Source organism: Myxine glutinosa, chromosome 14 (assembly GCF_964187855.1).
Source record: "Myxine glutinosa chromosome 14, kmMyxGlut1.1, whole genome shotgun sequence".
Classification (NCBI taxonomy): Eukaryota; Metazoa; Chordata; class Myxini; order Myxiniformes; family Myxinidae; genus Myxine; species Myxine glutinosa.
In genome coordinates, this window is record NC_136274.1 from 55,640,740 (window position 1) to 55,662,941 (window position 22,202).

At 46.2% G+C, this 22,202-nt stretch overlaps 1 protein-coding gene across 11 annotated transcripts in view; it reads left to right on the forward strand.

Moving 5' to 3' along the window:
* Positions 1-22,201, forward strand: part of LOC137439803 (CTP synthase 1) — a 70,271-nt gene extending 48,070 nt beyond the window's left edge. For 6 of the 11 annotated variants that reach the window (XM_078768450.1, XM_078768451.1, XM_068135906.2 and 3 more), the window contains 9 exons: positions 1,445-1,539; positions 1,625-1,687; positions 1,854-1,897; positions 2,061-2,157; positions 2,439-2,494; positions 2,636-2,732; positions 18,819-18,963; positions 20,517-20,628; positions 20,778-22,201. In XM_078768450.1, coding sequence (XP_078624576.1) covers positions 1,445-1,539; positions 1,625-1,687; positions 1,854-1,897; positions 2,061-2,157; positions 2,439-2,494; positions 2,636-2,732; positions 18,819-18,963; positions 20,517-20,628; positions 20,778-20,786 — 718 coding nt within the window. In that variant the 3' untranslated portion in view covers positions 20,787-22,201. Of the gene's footprint in view, positions 1-1,444; positions 1,540-1,624; positions 1,688-1,853; positions 1,898-2,060; positions 2,158-2,438; positions 2,495-2,635; positions 2,733-18,818; positions 19,905-20,516; positions 20,629-20,777 lie in introns of those variants that run through there. The other 5 variants (XM_068135910.2, XM_068135904.2, XM_068135911.2 and 2 more) reach the window with 1 other exon arrangement.
* The last annotated feature ends 1 nt before the right edge of the window (position 22,202 follows it).

Consider the following 22,202-nt stretch of genomic DNA (forward strand, 5'->3'; position numbering starts at 1 on the left):
TCGCATAGGATAGTGCATTTTTTCGTTTGATTTTGTATCGCATCCTGATGCTGTGTAGACTGTGCTTCTCCGCTATCAGACCTTGAGTAGCTTGTTCCTGTTGCAGCATTTGAACCTGCGGAGTAACTGCTGAAATCGATCCATCTGGCTTCTTCCCGACATCTTTGTTCTTTGTTCCTTTCACACTTCTTTCTACGTTTTCACACTTCTTTTTATTCATTCTAATTCTTGCTTTTTCTTTTCTTTTATCAGTTTTAGTATTTATTTATTTCTTTATCGAAGGAGAAATTAATTTTTTGCAGAATTTTTTTCTGTTTGGCTCATTTGACTGCAGCTGGATGGGTTTGAGGGTAGAGGAGTACTGGCTGAAACCTGAATCTTATCCAGGTTCGTCCTGATGACTCCATCTTTGTTCTTTACTTCTGGTTTCTCCTGATGACTCCTATGCAGTATTTGGTCTTCTGTTTGATATTGCCTGAAACCAGAACTTTGTGTTAGATTGTTGTCCTGTTTTTGTATGCCGTTGGAAGGCGGTGTTGTGTATGGTGGCGATAGCTATAATAAGGGTGTCACGTGATCTGAAAAGGCAACGGCCAGACAGGGTATGATAAAGGGACCCCCATGAGGGTAATTAATGTGAGGTCCCCAAGCGAGTTGCACAAAGTTCCCTCCCTTCTCCCTCCCGTTGGCATTGGTGTGGGCTCAAGGACGTGACATCACCACAGGTGCCGTCCGTGTCACCTGAAGCAGGGCCCCAGGAGGAACCTTCCACTGCTGCAACAATAAGGCCTGTTATTGGCCGGACCCGCTGGCAAGAAGCGATGCATTGGGCCATGGGAAGGTGCCATTTAAGTGGCCACGCTGTGTTATGTGAGGGAGAAGAGGAGTTGTGTGGGGGAAGGGAGGCACTATTTGAGGACTTTAGGAGAGACTTTCTCTCTTTTGCCGGGACATCCATTAGAGCCAGAGCTCACTCTTTCTCTGGTGATGCCCGTTGCTATCTGAGCTCTTTTGTCTGGGATATCCATGGAGCAGGTTGCTCATCTCTCGTCGGGGATTAAACTCGCATAGAAATTCAACAGGCATCAAAGCTAATTTAACGTGTTAAATAAAGTGGTGTAAAAGACACTGAAGGTTCCCATTAAAGTTTTCGGGTTTACATCGCTTCTTTTTTTTTTTTTTTCTTCAAGTGTGTGTTGCAACTCATAAATAAATGCCATGTTGTCATGAAAAAAAAAAAACGATCATGTTATTATTAATATCTTGCACAAAATGAAAAATAATTGCACACAAAATAAGTGAGTGGGGTTGTTGCAGGTCTGCTCGTGTTTAGCTGTTGTAAGAACTCCTCTACATCCCAGTTGATGTACGTTTGTTGTATGGTCTTGATCGGTCCTTCGATCGTGTCCAATCTCTTTTTTTTGTTTTTTTCCCTCTCCTGCAGCGGAATTCTCGTCCCAGGAGGCTTTGGTGTCCGTGGCTCAGAGGGCAAGATCATGGCCATTTCCTGGGCAAGGAAGATGAAGAAGCCTTACTTGGGTAATTGCGTGGCATCCATGCACGTCTGGAAAGCCGTTAAGTCTTGATCTTCGGAATCATGACAATCTGCCTTATTACGTTTCAGGCATTTGCTTGGGTATGCAGCTTGCTGTGGTGGAGTTTGCACGTTCTGAGCTTGGTTGGACAGGCAAGTTACCAGTGGAGGGCTCTTTTCAAACTTCGCTCTTGATTCGCGTCTCGTTTTCAACTCGTGAATCCAGTGTTCCACAATCCGTCGCACAGCTTTGGGCACCAGTGTTTCTGACTACTGTGCCGATAAATGCCAATAATTTATCTTCCTCTTTTACTTTCAGATGCTAATTCCACAGAGTTTGATGCCAACACGAAACATCCAGTGGTAGGTAGCGCAGCTTTTTTTTTTTTTTTTTTTTTTAAATATACATTTTTTTGTTTATTTTATTATTGTTGTCATTTAAGAGTTATCTTTACATTAGCCACAAGCTGATGGTTTCTTCAGATTACAAATGTGGTTGAGTATCTGCCGCATCTCTTCTCGACAGGTGATCGACATGCCTGAGCACAACCCCGGCAAAATGGGTGGCACCATGAGGCTGGGCAAACGCCGCACCGTTTTTAAAACCAAGGATTCCATACTGCGTGAGTGTTTCCCTACCTGTCATTGGTAGGTAATGACCTCCGTTTCATTTGGTTGCTACCTTATTGTGGCTGTGATTTGAAGAAAATTTTCTCCATCTCGCACTTTGCAGTGAAATAATTAATTGGGACAGAAAGACCCTAGAATAAACCACCTCGTTGATTTCAGCTCGGAATGTGATTAATAACATCCTTGCGTACACGGAGCTGTCTGCGGTGAGAGTCAGCGGAATGGAAATGGAGGATGATGTGGTGCTGAGCAATTGCCATTTTTTGTACTGCAGGGAAGCTTTACAATAACAAGGACTCGATAGAAGAACGGCATCGGCACCGATATGAGGCAAGCCTCTTCCACACTAACCTCGTCTTCCCATACCCCTATCTTGCTTTGCTGTTCCGTACCACGTAATTCTGTTGTGTGTGTGTGTGTGGCTGCTCGTTCCTCAAAGCAGGCAAGTCTCATTGTGATGCTCCTTTGCAGGTGAAAGTGGATGTTGTACCTCATTTAGAAAAGAAGGGGTTCCGGTTTGTCGGCCATGATGTGGAAGGGAACAGAATGGAGATTGTCGAGTTGGAAGGTACATTTTTTCATTCCTCTTGTGCCGCTGTTGCAAGATGGTTCGCCTTTGTGGGCTTAATTGGCAAAGTTTGGCGGAACGTTGACGATGTTTTGAACAATTGTTGCATTTATTTTGATATCACCATGACTTTTGTTCCTTCAGTTGGGTAGGTATTCTTTTTTCTTGTTTTTGTCTTCCCTTCTGGTAAAAAGGTCGAACATTTTAGGTTGAGGGGCCATGCGTCTGTCTATTTGTGCCCAGGTAATAATCATGCTTCAAGACCGAGATGACGTCATAGATCGACACTGAATACATACATTTGAGTTTTTTTAGTCTTGGTTCGAGTGACGGTAGATATCGGGCTGCAACTTGAGCATGAAAATGAGGGTGAAGTGGCAACGAGCTTCCTACCAGCTAATTTTGATATTTTTAATAAAGTATGGGCCCTGACTACTTCACACACCAAAAATACCCAAAATCCCCTTGGGGGAACATGTTCAAGTGATGTCATCAAGATGGCCTCAATTTTTATTAAGTTTTTGTATTTTATTTTTACATTGATGGTCCCTGTGTCCTGATCTGTAATAAAATGATACGAGCATCTGATTTAAATATTCTATTCAATAATATTTAAAAATAATATTATTAATTATATTTAATAATATTTAAATAATAAATTAATTTAAATACATGCATTGCAAATGCATGCAATGCATTTAAATTAATTTAAATATTTAAATAATATTTAAATTAAACGCAGTTGATGCATTAAGATCAATTTCTTGGGTATTAGGGTATTCAGTTGTTGGTTGTAATTTTTCTATGTCTCTGCGAATAATACTAACTACACGGTGAAGTATTTGGGAATCATTTTTGTAATCAGAACCATTGTTGTAAGCACATTCTCATGAACTTCTGCTGGCTTCACATTCGCTGCTGTAAGTTTTATTCCTTTCTTTTTATTCTCTGGTTCTCCACAAATGAAACGGTGTTCATCCCAGGAAAAGGCTGATGTTTTTTCTCTTGACAGTAAAACTACTATTAGGTACCACGTCAGCACCTGCACACAATGCCAAACTTTACAATTTTGTCAGCCATTTTGATGACGTCATTTAAGCATGTTCCGCAGAGGTATTCTGGGTATTTTTGGTTTGTGAACTTGTCAAGGCCGCTACTTTAAAAAAATACCAAAAGTAGCTGGTAGGAAGCGAGTTGCCAGTTCCGCCATTTTTAAGGCACTTTTTGACAATAATCTGCAGCCCTAATATACCTCCACCTCCCTTTGCGTTGTTACCTCCGACAACCAAATGTGGGCAGAGCTTATGTTTTCACCTTTGTTTGTTTTTTTGTTTGTCAGCAGGATATCTCAAAGTTGCGGATGGATTTGTACGAAATTTGGTAGATAGGTTGGTGTGTGACACGGATGAATCGATTACATTTTGGTGACCGGATGCGGATCCGAGAATTTTTTTAAGACCGCATACACACATCTAGTATATAACCAGCAGAGGTGCCCGGCAACGCTGGGCAATGCAGTGCCGCTTAGCTGACAGGAATATTGAGGGAGAGGGGGGGGGGGGGGGGGTGGAGGGATAGAGAAAGGAGGAGAGGGGGAGGAGCGAATCCTCAACACATGTCGTTGTACAATACATTCCGGAAGGGAGGGGTGGTGGAGTTGGAAAGAGGGTGGGGAGGGGTACGAAGAGGTGAGGAGGGAGAGGGAAGAGTCATGAGGACGGGGGGGGGAGGGAGGGGAGGAGGGCAGGGGGCGGTTTTGAAAATCCGGGAACATATGATGCCCAGGTTAACGTCCATCCGGAGGACGGCACACACATTGATGTATCACCCTACCTGTTTAAACACTGGGATGACAGTTTATACTGGACTTCGCGCTAGGCGCTAGGCTCTGGGCCGACGTGCATCGAAGTCCTTTCCAAGGGTGTGGTGCTGACCGGGCTGCCGTGGTGCTGACCCGGCAAACGTGGCGTGGTGCTGACGGGGCCCCCGCAGCCGTAATGCCCCACCCCCCCAGAATTTCCATGTTTTAAACGTTTCCCAGTGTGTACCCTGGATGAGAATAGGTTCACCGTATCCCTGCGTGTCGTAAGAGACGACTAAGAGGGTTGGCGTCAGGAAGGGCATCCGGCCATAAAAACATTGCCTCAAAAAGAGAACCATGACGATTACAACTATATATGGGCAGGGTACAGCCCGAAGTGGAGATCGGCTTCTGAGGTTTGGGACATGGAATGTAGGGACAATGACAGGGAGATCAGGAGAAGTGGTGGAAATATTGGTCAGAAGAAGAGTGGACATATGTTGTGTGCAAGAGATGAGATGGAAGGGAAGTGGTGTGAGAATGGTGAAGGGTAGGCACGGACAGAAATACAAGTTTGTGTGGCAAGGGTGCCTGGAGGGCGTGGATGGTGTTGGTGTCCTGTTTTCTGAGAGATTGTAGACAGTGTGGTGAGTGTGACTAGAGTGAGTGATAGGTTGATGATGGTGAAAATGATGATTGGAAAGCTCTTGGTGAACGTCATCTCGGGATATGCTCCGCAGGTTGGTCGGAGCGATGAAGAGAAGGACAAGTTCTGGTGTGCGATAGAGAAGCTGATGGAAAACGTGAAAGATGAGGAAGTTGTTGTGGTAGGAGGAGACCTAAATGGACATGTGGGAAGGAGTATGGATGGTTTTGAGGGAGTTCATGGGGGTTACGGATATGGTGTGAGAAATGGAGAAGGTGAAAGGATTTTGGAGTTTGCTGATGGAACTGATTTGTTGATTTGTAATACTCAGTTCCAGAAAGAGGATAATAAGCTTGTTACATACACGTCAGGTGGGTCGACGACAACCGTTGACTACCTGATGGTGCGTAGGCGAGATAGGGGGCACCTCCGGGACACAAAGGTGATCCCGGGGGAGGAGGCTGTTTCACAGCACCACTTGGTTGTCTGCGACATACGGGTGAAAGGTGCGAGGAGAGCTCGGCGGGTGAAGTACCAACCGAGAATGAAGGTGTGGAGGTTGAAAGAGGGGACAGTAAGGGAGGCATTAAAAGAGAGGCTGAGTAGGGTAGAGGATGATGTGGTTGAGCTTGAAAGTGGTTGGATGTCAATGAAAGCTAGTCTGTTGGGAGCCGTTGGTGAGGTATGTGGATGGACAAAAGGACCACCGAGGCACTCGGAAACATGGTGGTGGGATGATGAAGTTGGAAAGAGGATTTTTTTTTTTTTTTTTTTTGTAGACTGAATCGAGGCTCGTGAAAGAGCTAACATTTATTTCACAAACAAATCAACCAGACAAACAAAATATACAAAAAGAGGGAGCAGAAGACAAGATGGGGTGAGAAGGGGAAGCACACAACCACAACATTTGAGAGCAGGGAGAAGTGTGGGAGGGAGAGGGCTTGGGGGCAGGAGGCGTGGGAAGGGGGGGGGGGGGGTGGGAGAAGTATAAAACACAAGGGGACCGAAATTAGCGGAGGTAGAAAAGATCAAGGTTTTGGATGGGGGAAGATAAGAGATGGTGGTGAACAGCTGTTTTAAAGACCTGGAGGGTGGAGTGGGATTGAAGAGAGTGAGGGAGTTTGTTCCAGAGGCGGGAGAAAAGAGGAATGAAGGAGTGAAGGTGAGCAGAAAGTCTTGATTTTAGCAGTTTAACCATAAGAGGGTTGCAGGCAGATCTTGTGCGACCTGTAGGAATATTTGGGGGACAGAGCACAGAGAGAGCTGGGGGAGCAAAGCCAGAGAGGAGTCGGTAGAAGACGGAAAGACCACCAACCTGCCTGCGGTGAGTGAGTGAAAGGCCCTTGGAGTTAGCTTGATTGACGAGAAGAGGAAGAAGTTCAAGGAGTGGCAGAAGGCGAAGGGTACGGGAGCAGAAACAGCAGAGCATGAAAGTTATATGGCAGCCAAGAAGGCTGCAAAGAAAGAGGTAGCAAAGGCGCAGGAGGCATGTAGGAAACTGTTCGGAGAACGCTTGGATTCGGAAGAGGGTCAGAGAGCAGTATTCAGGATTGCAAAGCAGATAGCGAAAGAGAGGTGTGATGTGATGGGGTTGAGTTGCTTGAAGGATGAAGTGGGACAAATCGTTGTGGACCCAGATGGAATGAAAGGAAGATGGAAAAGGTTTATGGAAATGCTGTTGAATACAGAGAATGAATGGGATGGCAACATAGAGAGTAACCCAGTTTTAGGACCGGCAGAGAAGATAACTGGAAGGAAGTTGAGGAAGCGATAAAAGCAATGAAGAGTAGAAAAGTTGGAGGGCCGACGGGAGTTGTGGGAGATATGTTGAAGGCAGCAGGAAGTTGGGGTGTGAAGAGAATGACAGAGATCTGTAATCTGGCGGTGAAAGAAGGCCGCATTCCAGTGGATTGGGAACTGAGTACCCTCGTCCCTCTATACAAGGGGAAAGGTGACCCTCTAGAGTGTGGCTCGTACCGAGCGATAAAGTTATTGGAGCATGGAATGAAGGTATTGGAAAGGGTGTTGGAGAGGAGGATAAGGAAGAAAGTGAAGATCGACGAAATGCAGTTTGGATTTATGCCAGGAAGAGGAACGACAGACGCGCTTTTTATTGTGAGGCAGTTGCAGGAGAAGTACATGGAGAAGAGGAAGAAGTTGTTTCTTGGGTTTGTTGATCTGGAGAAAGCATTCGATGGGGTTCCACGCAAAGTATTGACATGGGCAATGAGGAAGTTAGGAGTGGAGGAATGGTTGATCAGAGTAGTGATGGCAATGTACAAAAGAGCGCGCACAGCTGTAAGGACGGAGGACGGGAACAGTGGTGAGTTTGAGGTGAAGGTGGGAGTGCATCAGGGGTCGGTACTAAGTCAACTACTATTTGTAGCTGTGATGGAGGTGCTGGCTCAGAACGTAAAGGAGGGTTTACCGTGGGAGTTGTTGTATGCAGATGATCTGGTGTTGATTGCGGAAAGTATGGATGGACTGAAGGAAAAGATGAACAAGTGGAAGGAATGTATGGAGACAAAAGGTCTGAAGGTGAATATCGGAAAGACGAAGGTGACGGCAAGTGGTAAAGCATGTGGTGAGGTGGAAAGAACTGGGAAGTGGCCCTGTGCTGTGTGCAGGAAGGGTGTCGGAGTGAACTCAATTCAATGTACAATGTGCGCTGAGTGGGTTCATCAAAAATGTAGTGGTCTGAGAGGGTCATTAACCAGTGTGGCAGCTACATTCAAATGTAAGGTGTGCACAGAGGGAGCTGCAGATGGAGGAAATGTTGAGTTGGATCTTGGAGACGGCGTGAAGCTGGAAGGTGTGAAAACATTTTGCTACCTCGGAGACGTGCTGAATGGAGAAGGTGGATCAGACTCGGCAACGGTTGCTCGAGTGAGACGTGCATGGAAGAAGTTTCGGGAATTGAGTGGCATGCTGATGATGAGGGGAGTGTCATTGAAGCTGAAGGGAAAGGTGTATGCTGCATGTGTGAGAAGTGTTATGATTTATGGGAGCGAGACATGGGTAATGAACGTAGAGCAGCAACGAAGGTTGGAAAGGGTGGAAATGCGAATTGTTCGACGGATGTGCGGAGTATCGTTGAGAGAGAGGAAGACAAATGATGAATTGCGAAAGATGATGGGAATAGAGCCTGTGATTGATGCTGTGAAGAGGAACAGGTTGAGATGGTTTGGTCATGTGTTGAGGAAGGATGAAAGCGACTGGTTGAGAAGAGTGATGGAAATGAATGTAGAAGGAAGTAGAAGACTGGGAAGACCGAGAAAGACTTGGCTTAAGATGGTGGAAGAAGAAATGCGGGCAAGGGGGTTAACAAGGAGAGATGCAGAAAATAGGGCAAAATGGAGAAGATTGTCATGGGGACCGCAAGGCTAACCCCCGCTCTAGCAGGGAAAATGGCCTTAAAATGCATGTTATTGTTGTTGTTGTTGTTGTTGTTGTTGTTGTTGTTGTTGTTGATGATGACGGTTTATAGCTGGGTTGGGATATGAACCCAGGCAAAACTGCTTACAGCGAGTGTGCATACCCCTCAGCCATCATGCTTGTCCCATTGCTTTTAATCCTCTAATTTATTTTGCGTTCCTAACTCCTGGGATGTCGCCATGGAATGCCGGGTCAACGAGGCCAAGTGGCTTAAGCACTCCACGAAGTGCCATCACACAAAAGTTAGTCATACGCGGTGACACCTTTTAGAAAACAGCACCTTTTTTTTGTGGTGCAAAAGTTAAACAAACATCTCAACGATAAAAGACATTTCATAGCTTTTTCGTTCCCTCTCATCAGGGAAAAACATGAACAGAATGAAGCAGAAACAAAAACACGTTTTAATTTTATAGATAGACTAATATGCTAAATGCTCATTGGTTGATACATGAGGCACCCAGGAGCCAATAGGATAGGAGGATGGATCTTCTATTGACGATTCACCAATATTCATCCACAGAGTTAACGTCAAAACAAATACAATGTGTGCACAAATTCCTTTTGTCAACAAAGTATAGGATCGCTTGACTTGATAAATGTTGCCTCCATTATTCGGATGTTTGAGACACTGCATTCCTTGCCCTTGTTCAGGGTTTGGAACCAGCTTTCATGAAATCCCTGTGCTTACTGAGGAAAAGAAAAAAACATGTCGCTGCATGATGACGTCATGTGAGGCGCGTCTTTTTTCATACCTCGCACAGAAGCAAACATAGGATATCATTACTCCCAGGGAGGTGTGTGTGTGTGTGTGTGTGTGTGTGTGTGTGTGTGTGTGTGTGTGTGTGTGTGTGTGTGTGTGTGTGTGTGTGTGTGTGTGTGTGTGTGTGTGTGTGTGTGTGTGTGTGTGTGTGTGTGTGTGTGTGTGTGTGTGCGCGCGCGTGTGTTCTCGTTCGTTCGTGAACAAGATATATGGAAAAGTTCTGAACGGATTTGGATGAAAGTTGGTGGGATGATTGCCCTTGGGATGAGGAATAATTGATTAGTTTTTGGTGAAGCTCAGGATGAGCGAATCGTCATTTGTCGCACGGCGCATTTACAGTAAGCCTCCACGTCGGCTTTTACCTGTACTGAGCTCCCAAAATATTGTTATGAATTTGGTAGAGCAATATCTAGAGCTAGGTAGATCTGAATAGGTAGGTATTCGGCTGTCGTGACAGGGACTCTACATGTAATAAGTTCTTGATGTTTAGGCGTTTGTCGGGGTAAGATGTATGATTGTGGATCTACCTGGAGGTCCGAGTGTTAAATAGTGAGGGATTAAAGGTAACGCCCCTGTGAGTCTCACCTGGTAGTCAAACCTTTGTCCATTATGGCACTGCAAACCACATAAACATTAGTTAGGTCCTTAGCGCAACATTAAATAATTCCCTTTCCCTGACATTGACTTCGTAATAAATAGACAGGAAACCAGGCCAAAAACACCGCCACGGTTGGCCGCCGCCGTTCGCACCTCAAAGGCCTACCAACCTCGCGTGTTACGTGTTACAAAACGACCGCGGGGGGGTCGCGGACGGGAGATGTCAGGAGTCGCATGCCGCAGAGGGCGTGACCTGGGCGAGTTGGGAGGCTGTGATTGGCTGAGGAGTGCGCCAATGTGACGTCATCGGCCACCAATATATGCGACGGTCGGACGCCATTTCGTGGCAGACGCAGGCAGACACCAGAGAGTTCGTAGGAGTTGGTTGGAGCACACAGTCGACGCAGAGACACAGTTGGTGGAAAAGCTCCCCGAAGGCAGTTGGTGGAGAGTTCGTTCACACACCGAGCACACCAAGCCCACAGAGCACGCGGCAGTTCGCAGCAGTTCGTTGCAAGTCGAGCCCTCCGTTGAACCATTGGTGCACGGGCCTTGTGGAGATCGTCCTCGTGTGAAGCTGCTGGCCACGCGTCGGACGCGCGGGTGCTTGGAGCGGGGCCTCGTGGAGCTTGGAGCGAAGGACCTGGTGGTGTGCGATCGGGCCAAAAGGAGCGGTGTGGACGGCCGCCACCAAGACGACGAAAGACAGATAAGCCGCATCCGCGTACATTTGAACGACGTGACGTGTTATTTTTGTATTCATAATCTCCCTCGTATCGTGTTTGCTGTCAGTCGTGTGGGGACGTCCCGATTTAGAGTTATTAGATTTACCGGCGCGGCTTTTTCACTGTATTACTATTCGATAATAAATCCTTATATTATTTTCTGTATATATATCTGAACGCAGTTTTCCTGGGTGTTTGATTTTAATAGGTAAGGTTGCGGAGCCTTCGCTGTGTCCCGCCATTCCGCGCGTTTGTGTTGAACTTGAGTCCGCCATTGAGTTTTCGCCTCGGGAGTTAAAGTCTCGCAAATCGGCCATCCGTAACTGTGGTGTTAATCACAGTTGCGTAACAAGTGGTGTCAGGAGTGTGGGATTTGAACCCGTCGGACAAATTTTTTTTGTCCGCGGCGAGACATCGACACGGTCGGACAAATTTTTTTTGTCCGCGGGGCGACATCGACACGGTCGGGCGTACATTGCGCCCGACGTTCGAACGCAAAATTGTTATAGTTGAGGCGGAGAAATTTGATAATCAATTGGGCAAACGGAGCGCGATATCGCGTCTTCGTCAAATTTAAATTGTGTTTCAGGAATTATTAAAATAAATACGCGCGCGGGGAACGACCTTCCGAAAAGCGGATGTCGGAGGTCGACGAAATGGAAGTACGCAGCGAGGCCTCCGTCAGCGTCGGGAGTGAGCCGGAAATAGGGGAATTTGATGTAAAGGTGAGCCTTGGAGCTTCCCTCGTCCCGAGCACCAACTTATGCCCCTCCCCTACCGGGGAGTCGGGAACAAATGGGACGGCCCCGAGAGACGACCAGGCTTTAATGAAATTTTTAAAGGAATTAATGGATGCTCAGGGTGAGCGAGCCAGTCGGGAATTGAATGACAAAATTGACGGGCTGGAAAATAAAATAAGTAAGGAGATGGGAGAAATGGAAAATAAAATGGAGTCCCAGGGGAAGGAATGGAGGGAAGGACTGAAGGACCTGAGTGACCAAATTAATGGATTAAAAAAGGAAATGGCAATTGTGGTAAGTGTACAGGTGAGCGGAGAATGTCCACAGTTCGATGGGGAATGTGTACAGGTAGATGGGGAATGCCTGCAGGTAAACGTGGAGTGTCCACAGGTGAGCGGGGAAGGAAATTTGGAATGTGAGAGTTGTAATGGGGAATGTTTCCCACATTCTGGCCTGGTTGTTTATCGGGACCGTGTAGATGTCACAACACCCCAACCAGGGGATGAATTTGGAATTGTGCAGCACCAGGGCGGTGGTGCGGAGCAAGAGGGGGTAGAGTTTTTGGGGGTCCGTGCAATGGAGCCGGACCAGGTATTTATTGGGGATATTGATCAAAGCCTGGCGGGGCCAGGAATGATTTGTGATGAGGATGATTTGATCCAGCGGCTGGAGACCTGTGACAGTCCCATGGAGGTAGAGCTGGTTCAGGCCCAAAGGAGCCTGGGTGATGAGGCGAGTTGGTCCGAGGAGGTGGTTGGAATGACCGAGGGGACGCTCACTGTACACTGCTATTTGGAAACAGAGGCTCCAAAATTGGACAACCAGTTGGGGGAGTGTGTTGGCTCCGGGCTGGATTTGGATCTTGGAGGATCGGGAGATAGAGCTTCTGGAGATTTGGTCCCTGTAGGGAGTTTGGATCAACTGCAGGGAGGGGCAGAACAACCGGTGGTAGAGGTTGTTCCCTGCAGCTGCGGTTTGGCAGTGGGAATGAAAATTTGTAAAAGAAAATTTAAAATAAAATTACAATGGGAAATTGATTTGGAGCAGCCATGGTGGGGATTGGTCCCCGGGCTGCGGGATCTGGATATGGAGAGGTCATGGGTGATGGCCTCGGGCAAAAGTTGCCCCTTTCAAAATTTGGGTATGCCAGCCAGCTGGGGGGCTGTGATGGCGAGATTTGGACGTGGGGTCCAGCCTTGGGTGTCGAGGTACGACCTGGGTCCCACGGGGGGTCTGGTGGAGTGTGGCGTCCCTTGTCCGTCGGGGCGCCGTCCGAGCTGGTGGCTCGGGCCGGCAGGGTCACCGGACCCTGGTGGGGGTTAAGACCTCCAGGGAGGTCCAAGGTGGTTTCTCAAGCCTGGGATGGCAAATATTGAGGACCACTAGGGGGAGGTGTTGTGGGTCGCGCTTTGGTGGTGGCACCGCAGATGGCCAGCTTGGGCCTGATGTAGTGATCACCCGGGCATGCGACCTGACACCCTCTCCCTGAGACTCTGGGACAACCAGCATGTGGTGACCTGGCATGGTGGTTGGTCTATGGACGCGGGTCAAACCGAATGGACAGGGATGGAGATAGCCTGCCGGACAACCATTGGGGCATCTGTGGAACGTGATGGTGTGAGTGACCTTCCACAGATGCTCCGTTATGATTTATGGACTCTCGGGTTGGGAAGAGAGCCATGGGGATGTGAATCGGGAGATGTGTAACGAGCCGAGCATATGGGCCATGCTCGGCTGGCATGTGTATGGCAAAGCATCTTTCTTTGGTGAGGTTAGTAAAATGTGACAAATGGTTGGCATGGGTAATCTGTGGGTTAGATGGAAATTTAAGGGTGGATTTTGAAATGCCATGGTGGACACTGTACAGTGACGCCATTATTGATCCAGGTGTGTAGACCAAAGTGTTGGAGGCTGTGATGAAATTAATAGGGTAGCAAGACACAGCTTTCAACTGGTTGCGGGGGCAACTGTGCTGATATTTGGGACGCGGGATGATGGGGATGTAGTTGTGTAGCCTGAGGGTCAACGTGGTGCTGTGCGTGTCCGAGGTGTGTGGACCATGTCTTCTGGGTGGGTCTCCTGGTGGAGCATGGCTGTTGACTGGATCTTGGTGTGGTCAAGTGTGGGTGAGCACTGGGGGGCTGCAGTTCTGTAGTCGGACTGGGGGATGATGGGGAGGTGCAGGGGACGTGGCTGTAGGGATGCCACGCACTGCGACCGTGCCCCCCAGGGCCGAGGTTGTGTGTGCGGTAGTGTGTGTTGTGGCAGCAAGTGCTCACCACATTGGCCAGCTGGGGCTGCTGCAGCTGTGTTCCTCGCAGGGGGGCCGAAGGATGGATGGTGGGTCGCACCCTTATGGACACTCATGGGCCATGTTGGCGTTTTGACTGCTCACCTTGTCCCGGTGACCCTTGCACGGTAGAGGTGCAGAGCTGTCGTGGCCATAGGTAGTTGTGTAGTGATGATCACCGTTGGATGCGGATCCACATACCTGCCAGTGTAGTGGGGACAAAAGAGAAATTTGGAAGGATTTGGTAGGCCCAATGTGAAATTTTGGGAATTATAGTGGTGGATGACACTCTTGAACCTGACCAACCTGCAACTACCTGCACTTGAGGTGAGTGTTTTGAGGAGTACTGTCCCAGGCTTCAGGACTTGCTTTGGAAATTGGGGACATGTAATTTGGAGTTGGGAGGTGAGAGCGAGTGATGACATGGCCGGTGAGGGGATGGAATGGGAGCCACAGTGTCTTGTGGGTGGCGTATGTTTTTGTGTTGTGGTTAGGTGTTTTGATGTGGTCGTGAGAGTGGAACCTGGAGAGTGAGTGATGATTATTGGAGATAATGAGGGGCGATAATTGTGCTTTTTGGAAATGTGCTAATGGAAATGTGTAAGGATTCAATGATTCGAACTGTGAATGGGATTTCACATTGGCAGGCCATGGCAAGCCTTGTAACACCTTTTACACCATCTATGAATTGTACTGAATTGTGCTGAGTTGTGTGGAGAATTGAATGGCAGCGGGGGAGGAAGTGTGTTTTGGGGTCTTGTGGGTGGGGAAGGTGTGTGTGTCCGCAGGTACAGAGCAAGCTCTGAGGAGCGATGCCTGCGGGCCCCCCTCTGCGGCAATTACCCCTGGCAGCCGGTGGTAACTGGAAATTGGAGCTCGTCGGTGGAGGGTCTGGTTGGGCGCCGCGGGGTGAGGAAGTCCCCCGGTGACCCGTGTTGCTGCGCGAAAGCAGGAGGCAAAGGAGCCTGGTGTGTGTGGAGACCCTCACCGGCGAGGTAACGGCGGAAAGGGGCTGTTGGGCTGTCATGGGGCCAAGAGGTAAAGGGGGGGGGGGCAATGAACTTGTAAGTCGGTTGACTTGTTTTTGGGACTGCGGGCACCACAGCCTGATGCGCCCCCACCATCTTTTTGTGCGGTACCTCCCCGCTGCCTAGTTGAGGAATGCACACACACGTGAATGACATCAATGCCATGGTCCTGCAGGGGGGTGTATTGAAGAAGAACCTTATTGATTTTTGAAATGCCTTGATGACCTATGGAATGAGAATGAGTGGTTAAGGGGTCTGTGTAGCATGAATGTGGGCGAAATCCACCGAGCCGTGTCACTCACCTGTAACATCTGGACAGGGCCGTGGAAAATTTAGGGGGATGCATTGGGGATGGCCCCGCAGGTAAGGTTGTGTCTTGTGGCATCCACCGGGGGACGCGGTCTGTAGACCGGGGTATGTACAAAGGTTAGAGTTTTGAGTTTGGAAAGATGGTTAAGTTTTGTGGTTAAGTTAGTGTTGTGTGTTGTTGTTTCCTCCCTCCACAGGAACAACGAAGAAAATGTACATACTTGCATGATGGTTAAGGGGTTCAGCATGTTAAGGAAGTGTAGGTAGGTAGTCCGACTCACTTCCCACAGCCCTTCCTGATTTATTTCATAGGTTAATTAAGTGTGTGACAGTAAGTGTTAAGGCTGGAATGGTAGCGCCTGCGGTGAACCTTGCAGGAGCTACGGTTCCAGGGGGGGGGGGCTGTGTTATGAATTTGGTAGAGCAATATCTAGAGCTAGGTAGATCTGAATAGGTAGGTATTCGGCTGTCGTGACAGGGACTCTACATGTAATAAGTTCTTGATGTTTAGGCGTTTGTCGGGGTAAGATGTATGATTGTGGATCTACCTGGAGGTCCGAGTGTTAAATAGTGAGGGATTAAAGGTAACGCCCCTGTGAGTCTCACCTGGTAGTCAAACCTTTGTCCATTATGGCACTGCAAACCACATAAACATTAGTTAGGTCCTTAGCGCAACATTAAATAATTCCCTTTCCCTGACATTGACTTCGTAATAAATAGACAGGAAACCAGGCCAAAAACACCGCCATGGTTGGCCGCCGCCGTTCGCACCTCAAAGGCCTACCAACCTCGCGTGTTACGTGTTACAAAACGACCGCGGGGGGGTCGCGGACGGGAGATGTCAGGAGTCGCATGCCGCAGAGGGCGTGACCTGGGCGAGTTGGGAGGCTGTGATTGGCTGAGGAGTGCGCCAATGTGACGTCATCGGCCACCAATATATGCGACGGTCGGACGCCATTTCGTGGCAGACGCAGGCAGACACCAGAGAGTTCGTAGGAGTTGGTTGGAGCACACAGTCGACGCAGAGACACAGTTGGTGGAAAAGCTCCCCGAAGGCAGTTGGTGGAGAGTTCGTTCACACACCGAGCACACCAAGCCCACAGAGCACGCGGCAGTTCGCAGCAGTTCGTTGCAAGTCGAGCCCTCCGTTGAACCATTGGTGCACGGGCCTTGTGGAGATCGTCCTCGTGTGAAGCTGCTGGCCACGCGTCGGACGCGCGGGTGCTTGGAGCGGGGCCTCGTGGAGCTTGGAGCGAAGGACCTGGTGGTGTGCGATCGGGCCAAAAGGAGCGGTGTGGACGGCCGCCACCAAGACGACGAAAGACAGATAAGCCGCATCCGCGTACATTTGAACGACGTGACGTGTTATTTTTGTATTCATAATCTCCCTCGTATCGTGTTTGCTGTCAGTCGTGTGGGGACGTCCCGATTTAGAGTTATTAGATTTACCGGCGCGGCTTTTTCACTGTATTACTATTCGATAATAAATCCTTATATTATTTTCTGTATATATATCTGAACGCAGTTTTCCTGGGTGTTTGATTTTAATAGGTAAGGTTGCGGAGCCTTCGCTGTGTCCCGCCATTCCGCGCGTTTGTGTTGAACTTGAGTCCGCCATTGAGTTTTCGCCTCGGGAGTTAAAGTCTCGCAAATCGGCCATCCGTAACTGTGGTGTTAATCACAGTTGCGTAACAATATTATTCTGGATCCAGGAATTTTTTGAAGGATTGTTTGCCATTGGAAGATAGGGCTCATTTTTTTAAACATTATCTTCTATATATTCTATATTTAACATTGTGATATGAAAATAGTTTTCATATCTGTTGTAAATGTAGTTTAGACTCGTGGTTATGTGTTAGAGCGGTGTATTTTGTTAGCAGCGTCGTCTTCAAGGTTCTTTTTTTTTCTTTTTTCTAATAAAGACATATTCTGTCATTTTAAAACCACCAAAGTGTGTATTCGGTTTCCCCGTTTCATAAAATGTATCGTTTGATACGTATAATGCTTTTAAACTTTTTTTTGTTTTTGTTTTTTTTTACCTCAGAAGAGATATCAACATTTACCTCAGCGAATGTCAATGCCGGTGTCAGTATTTGATGAACTTTTAAAGACTTAAGTGACTTATAAGTGTGACAAGCATGTGCACGGGATTCTTCCCAGAAGAATGAGTGGTCGCATTAGCTTGTACGACTTAAAATGAGCGAGTTTAGTTTTGACATTTGGGCCAGTTTTACATGTTGTATCCCTAAGGAATGAAACAAACGTTTTTCCTGGCTTACAATTTTATTTGAAGTCCCACATGCCTCAAAATACACTCACTTTTATAGAATTGAACGCTGAATCTGAAACTGTAATTGAAATTGCCTTGTTTTTTTAAAACACTATCTTCTATATATTCTAAATATATATCTGTGCAGTGTCTGTTTTGTTTTGTGTTGTCTTGTCTTGTGTTACTGAACTACTCCCTCAAACTTTTGTGAAATCGTACTATTCCAACTTGCCCCACGGCGGGAGTATGCGTTCTACTGAGTGGCGTTCTAGTTTTGCTTGTAACAGTGATTGCAATGCCATGCAAATTCTGGTGAGCAAAAATTTAGTTAAAAGCGACACATCACTGTGCAGCAGACATGAAGTAACGGTGTTTGACGTCCCAAAATGTGTCACAGCTTTGGGTGGTGACTCGCGATTGGGTTTCTGTGCCATTGGAGAGAAAGGCGTGGCTTGGCTAAAAGGTGGTGCTTGTGACATTTGGGGAGATGAGGGAAGGCGTGGCCTGTAGAATAGGTGACGCTTATGAACCACCCACAGCCACAAACTCAGCTTTATATGTAAGAAGTACCGTATAAAGTTTGTTTAATTGTTTGTTACCTCTGCCACCAAAGGTGGATGGAGGTTGTTTTCACCCATGTCTGTCTGTTTGTCTATCCGTTTGTGAACAAGATATCTCAAAAAGTTGTGGACGGATTCGGACGAAATTTGCCAGAGGTAGCATGTGTGACAAGAACGAAATGATTAAATTTTGGTGAAGATCCGGATTCGGGCCTTTGGCCTTTGGGTCTTGATATACACTGTCTGCGGTTTTTTTTTTCCTGTAAGCGATCGAGTTGTATGTATTGTGAAGATGGTATGTTGAGGTTGTCGTTATTTGTTGTCAACAACACATATATTTAATTATTATGATGTTTCCCATGCACCTGTTATTAAAAAGATTGCTTTACATTCTTTAAAATATTGCTTTACGCAGCTTTATTATGACACTCCGTGTTCAGGTCTCGAGTGAGTGTGTTTCTTATATACTTCCTGGGTTTTTTTCCAGGAGTGTTTGAGTAATATGTTTTGTGATTGTCATGCAGGAAATATTTCAATTGATATTTCATTGAATTTCCTTGGGCATCGCTCGCTGGGTACTTCAGCTAGTACACTATTACGAGAGTATGACGAAGAGTATAGATTTGGAAAGGCAGAGCTTTTGAAGAAATTTCAATTGTTTCATTTGTTTCGGCTGTTGTCACTTGGTATGTCATGTGACCTGTTGTGCAAAGTGGAACAATGAAGTGAGGGCAACAATAAATGTTTATTTGCAATTATATAAGGCTCGTAGAAGAGCTTGTACACACATTGCATGTAAAACAAGGATATTAGAAAATCACAGACAAGTCGACTCGTGATACCAAAAATGGTTCCATGACTTTTGTATGTAGAAAGTGTCTTTGTATCAGTTTCACTTTTTTGTACTCTGTTTATTTATTTTTCAGACCACCCGTACTTTGTTGGCGTCCAGTTTCACCCCGAGTTTACTTCACGACCCATGCACCCATCTCCCCCGTACCTCGGCCTGCTGCTTGCCACCGCCGGCAAAATGACCGCCTACCTACAACGAGGCTGTCGCCTCTCACCACGGTACGGCCCACCATCACTACCCGCTGCCCCCATCTCCCCATCCCTGCCACTTGTGCCCACTCTGCCCTGCCAGCAGTTGAAAATATTTGATGCACTCGTGGCATTTAAGCCAGAGGCTGGCCTCGCATAGGTAACAACACCTGTAAAAGAAAAGTGAGTTTACTCATATGCATTACAATGCATTTTTGTACTTTCTCATTTGGTGCAGCTTTTTTGTCAATTTTGAATATTTTTGTGAAAAACTTCTTGTGTGGACATTGTATAAATGCTATCAGCCAAATTGATGTTGTTCGATTTGGCAAGTTCATATGAGTTTAAAATAAAATCAGGTTGTGCTGTTTTATATGTTGTTATTTATTATTATTGCCATTATTATTGTTATTATTTTGTGATAATTTGTTTGTTTGTTTTTTTGCTTCAGTTTTGGCACCATAACTATTTTGACAGTTTGGTTATAAGCCACAGAATGAACGAAGGATGTTAAGTTACCTTGTTTTGAGTCCGAGCCAATCACACGTCCCGTCCTGCGGTTCTTCACAGAATGTGCTTCAACTCGTTCCGCGAGAGCCGGCCTTTTTTTGGTGCCAAATCTATTTGCTTTTGGCTGCAGATGAAGCGGACGTATTCCGAACGGCTTTCATTTCGCAGGACAATAAAACGCATTGACGTCGTCGAAGTTAATATTTTTATTCTTTTTTTAAATTTTTATTGTGGTATGGCGTCGTCTGATCGTTGCGGACCCACACATCTTGCTGAGTTCTACCAGGGATGCGAGGTCATTATTTGATTCTCATGTGTTTTGAAGATGCTCATTGTGCCCCCGTTTAATGAAATGCTGCTTTTCTTGCGTTTATCACAATTGGTTATTTTATTGTTTGTTTTATTTTATTCCATTTGCATGTATATCCTGAACAGCAAACAAAATAAACACTTCTTCTTGATATGTTTGTGTTTTTTATTTTTATTAAGAGTAATTTAAGAAACCCACTTGTGCCTGCTCACCTTAGTCCTCTGTATTAATTATGAAGACTTTTAGAACCATCGTCGGTTCTGCTTCTGGTGTCGTACTTACAAATGTCCCGATTAAAATTTAATTTCCATCCTTGGTAAATGGTTACGTTGCTTATATATTCATTGGAAAATGTGGGTGAGTAAACAAAAATAATTGTTTTCTGGACTGATTGCTCCAGAGATGCTGCGGAACGTTTCTAATTGACGATGTTTTTTGGCTTTTGCTCCATTTGCAATGCAACAAGCTTTCACGTGTGTGATTTGTACGAGAGACTGCCCAGCGGCAAAATTTGTACGTGTGATTTGTACTTTTACACCCGTGTTTTTATCGATTGCTATTTTGAGGAAAGTGAGCTATGCTCAAATGCACACTTGTAATGTAATGAGATTTACCAATTTATCACTGGCCTACAACAAACAATAACTTATCCAGGCTATCAGTGTTGAACTGCAAGGAAGCTTTGTGATTGCATGATGACTGTTAACTCTTGATTGTGCGGGATAAATGTAACTTGTCTCCTTTCTGCTGCCTTTTAATGCAGAGACAACTACAGCGATTTCAGCGATGGGAGTTCCTCGGAAGGTTCTGAAGAGATCGAATCATCCATGGTGATTATGGAGCCGGCTATTTTGCAAAGGAATTGTGCCAACAAGGTACGGGCTTGTCTGCCTGTCGTGCTAAAATGACCAGAAATTTCTTGCTCCTTGAAAACTGCTGCCAATGCTTTGTCGTCTGAAGGAAATTTGTTTCGATTTTACTCTGCTCTTATTTTAAAATCGGATTCTGTCCATGTCCCTCTCAGGAAATATGATAACGAACCACTCCACCTGCGGCATTTGACTACCAGTGTACAGGTTTGCTGTCTCCATCCGACTAGCTCTTTATTCCGGCAAGCTTTGTCACCTCGGGATGCATGCTGTCCCCACCCCTTGCTCCAAGTCCCCACCCCATTTGTCTCCTCTCCTAAATATTGACAGCCTGTATTTCCATCACTTCCGATTACGCCTGCATCGTTTGATTTGTCAAAAACGATGAACCGAGGCTTCCTCGCCATTACAAAAATTCCCTCTGATCTCTCAAATTATTATCGACGTCTTGAGAATCCCGTCAGAGATCGAGATGTACTGTAATTGCAATGGCAGCTGGGAATTTTTTTATTTTTTTTTGTCTACCCCAGCTTTTTATATTGCACAACGTTTTGTCGTTACTTTCACCGATGTTATTTCTGAAATGCATGTCTTCGTGTTAACGTATTTACAATCTTTATGCTGGTGAAGGAACAGACGTGCAGACAGCCCTGCTACCGGGTTGTTTGTACGTTTTGTGCATGTATTGTTATTGCCTTGCTGCCTTGCTGACAATTTTGTAATGTTATTATTGGTGTAATTATTATATTTTGTTCCTAAATAATGAAACAAGCTGGTACTCAGAACTCGGTTATTCATGATTCCCAAACACTGTTGCTAAAGTCCTGCACAGCACAGCATTGCACTACATATGTGGCCGTTTAACTGATTATTTGCCGAATGCTGTTTTGTTGACGTTTTTAGTTATCGTTGATATATATATATATATATATATACATATTTACACAGTTGCATGGGGCTTCTTCCCATGAGCTAAGCAGTGCTAAACTGCCCCCTATGTCTCCGTAGGATTGTACAGCAGCCATTTCTGGAAAGATAATTAAATTCTCAATTTTATAGACTAGTCCACCATGGAGAGGGAACATCCTGCTTATGCAACTGTTTATGCAAAGAGCCTTTTTGAAATTTAAAATTTCCCTGGCTGCTCTCAGAACTGTTTTGTGAACGACACCGGTTGATGTGGGGCTGGCATTACCTGTCCGCCAAGATGCATGCAGCAATAACTGATTTGGCACTTTCTTCCCAGCACCCACTATAGGAATGGGATCTGATCGTGTGTGTGTGTGTGTGTGTGTGTGTGTGTGTGTGTGTGTGTGTGTGTGTGTGTGTGTGTGTGTGTGTGTGTGTGTGTGTGTGTGTGTGTGTGTGTGTGTGTGTGTGTGTGTGTGTGTGTGTGTGTGTGTGTGTGTGTGTGTGTGTGTGTGTGTGTGTATATTACACACACACACACACCCAATACCTCAAGTTCAAAGCTACATCTTTGTTCAACATGTGAAAATGGAATGGAATGGCAATGGCAATCTGATGATAAGCACTTGACTGATGCATTGGCAACTGTTATAAAAGAATGAGGACGTCAT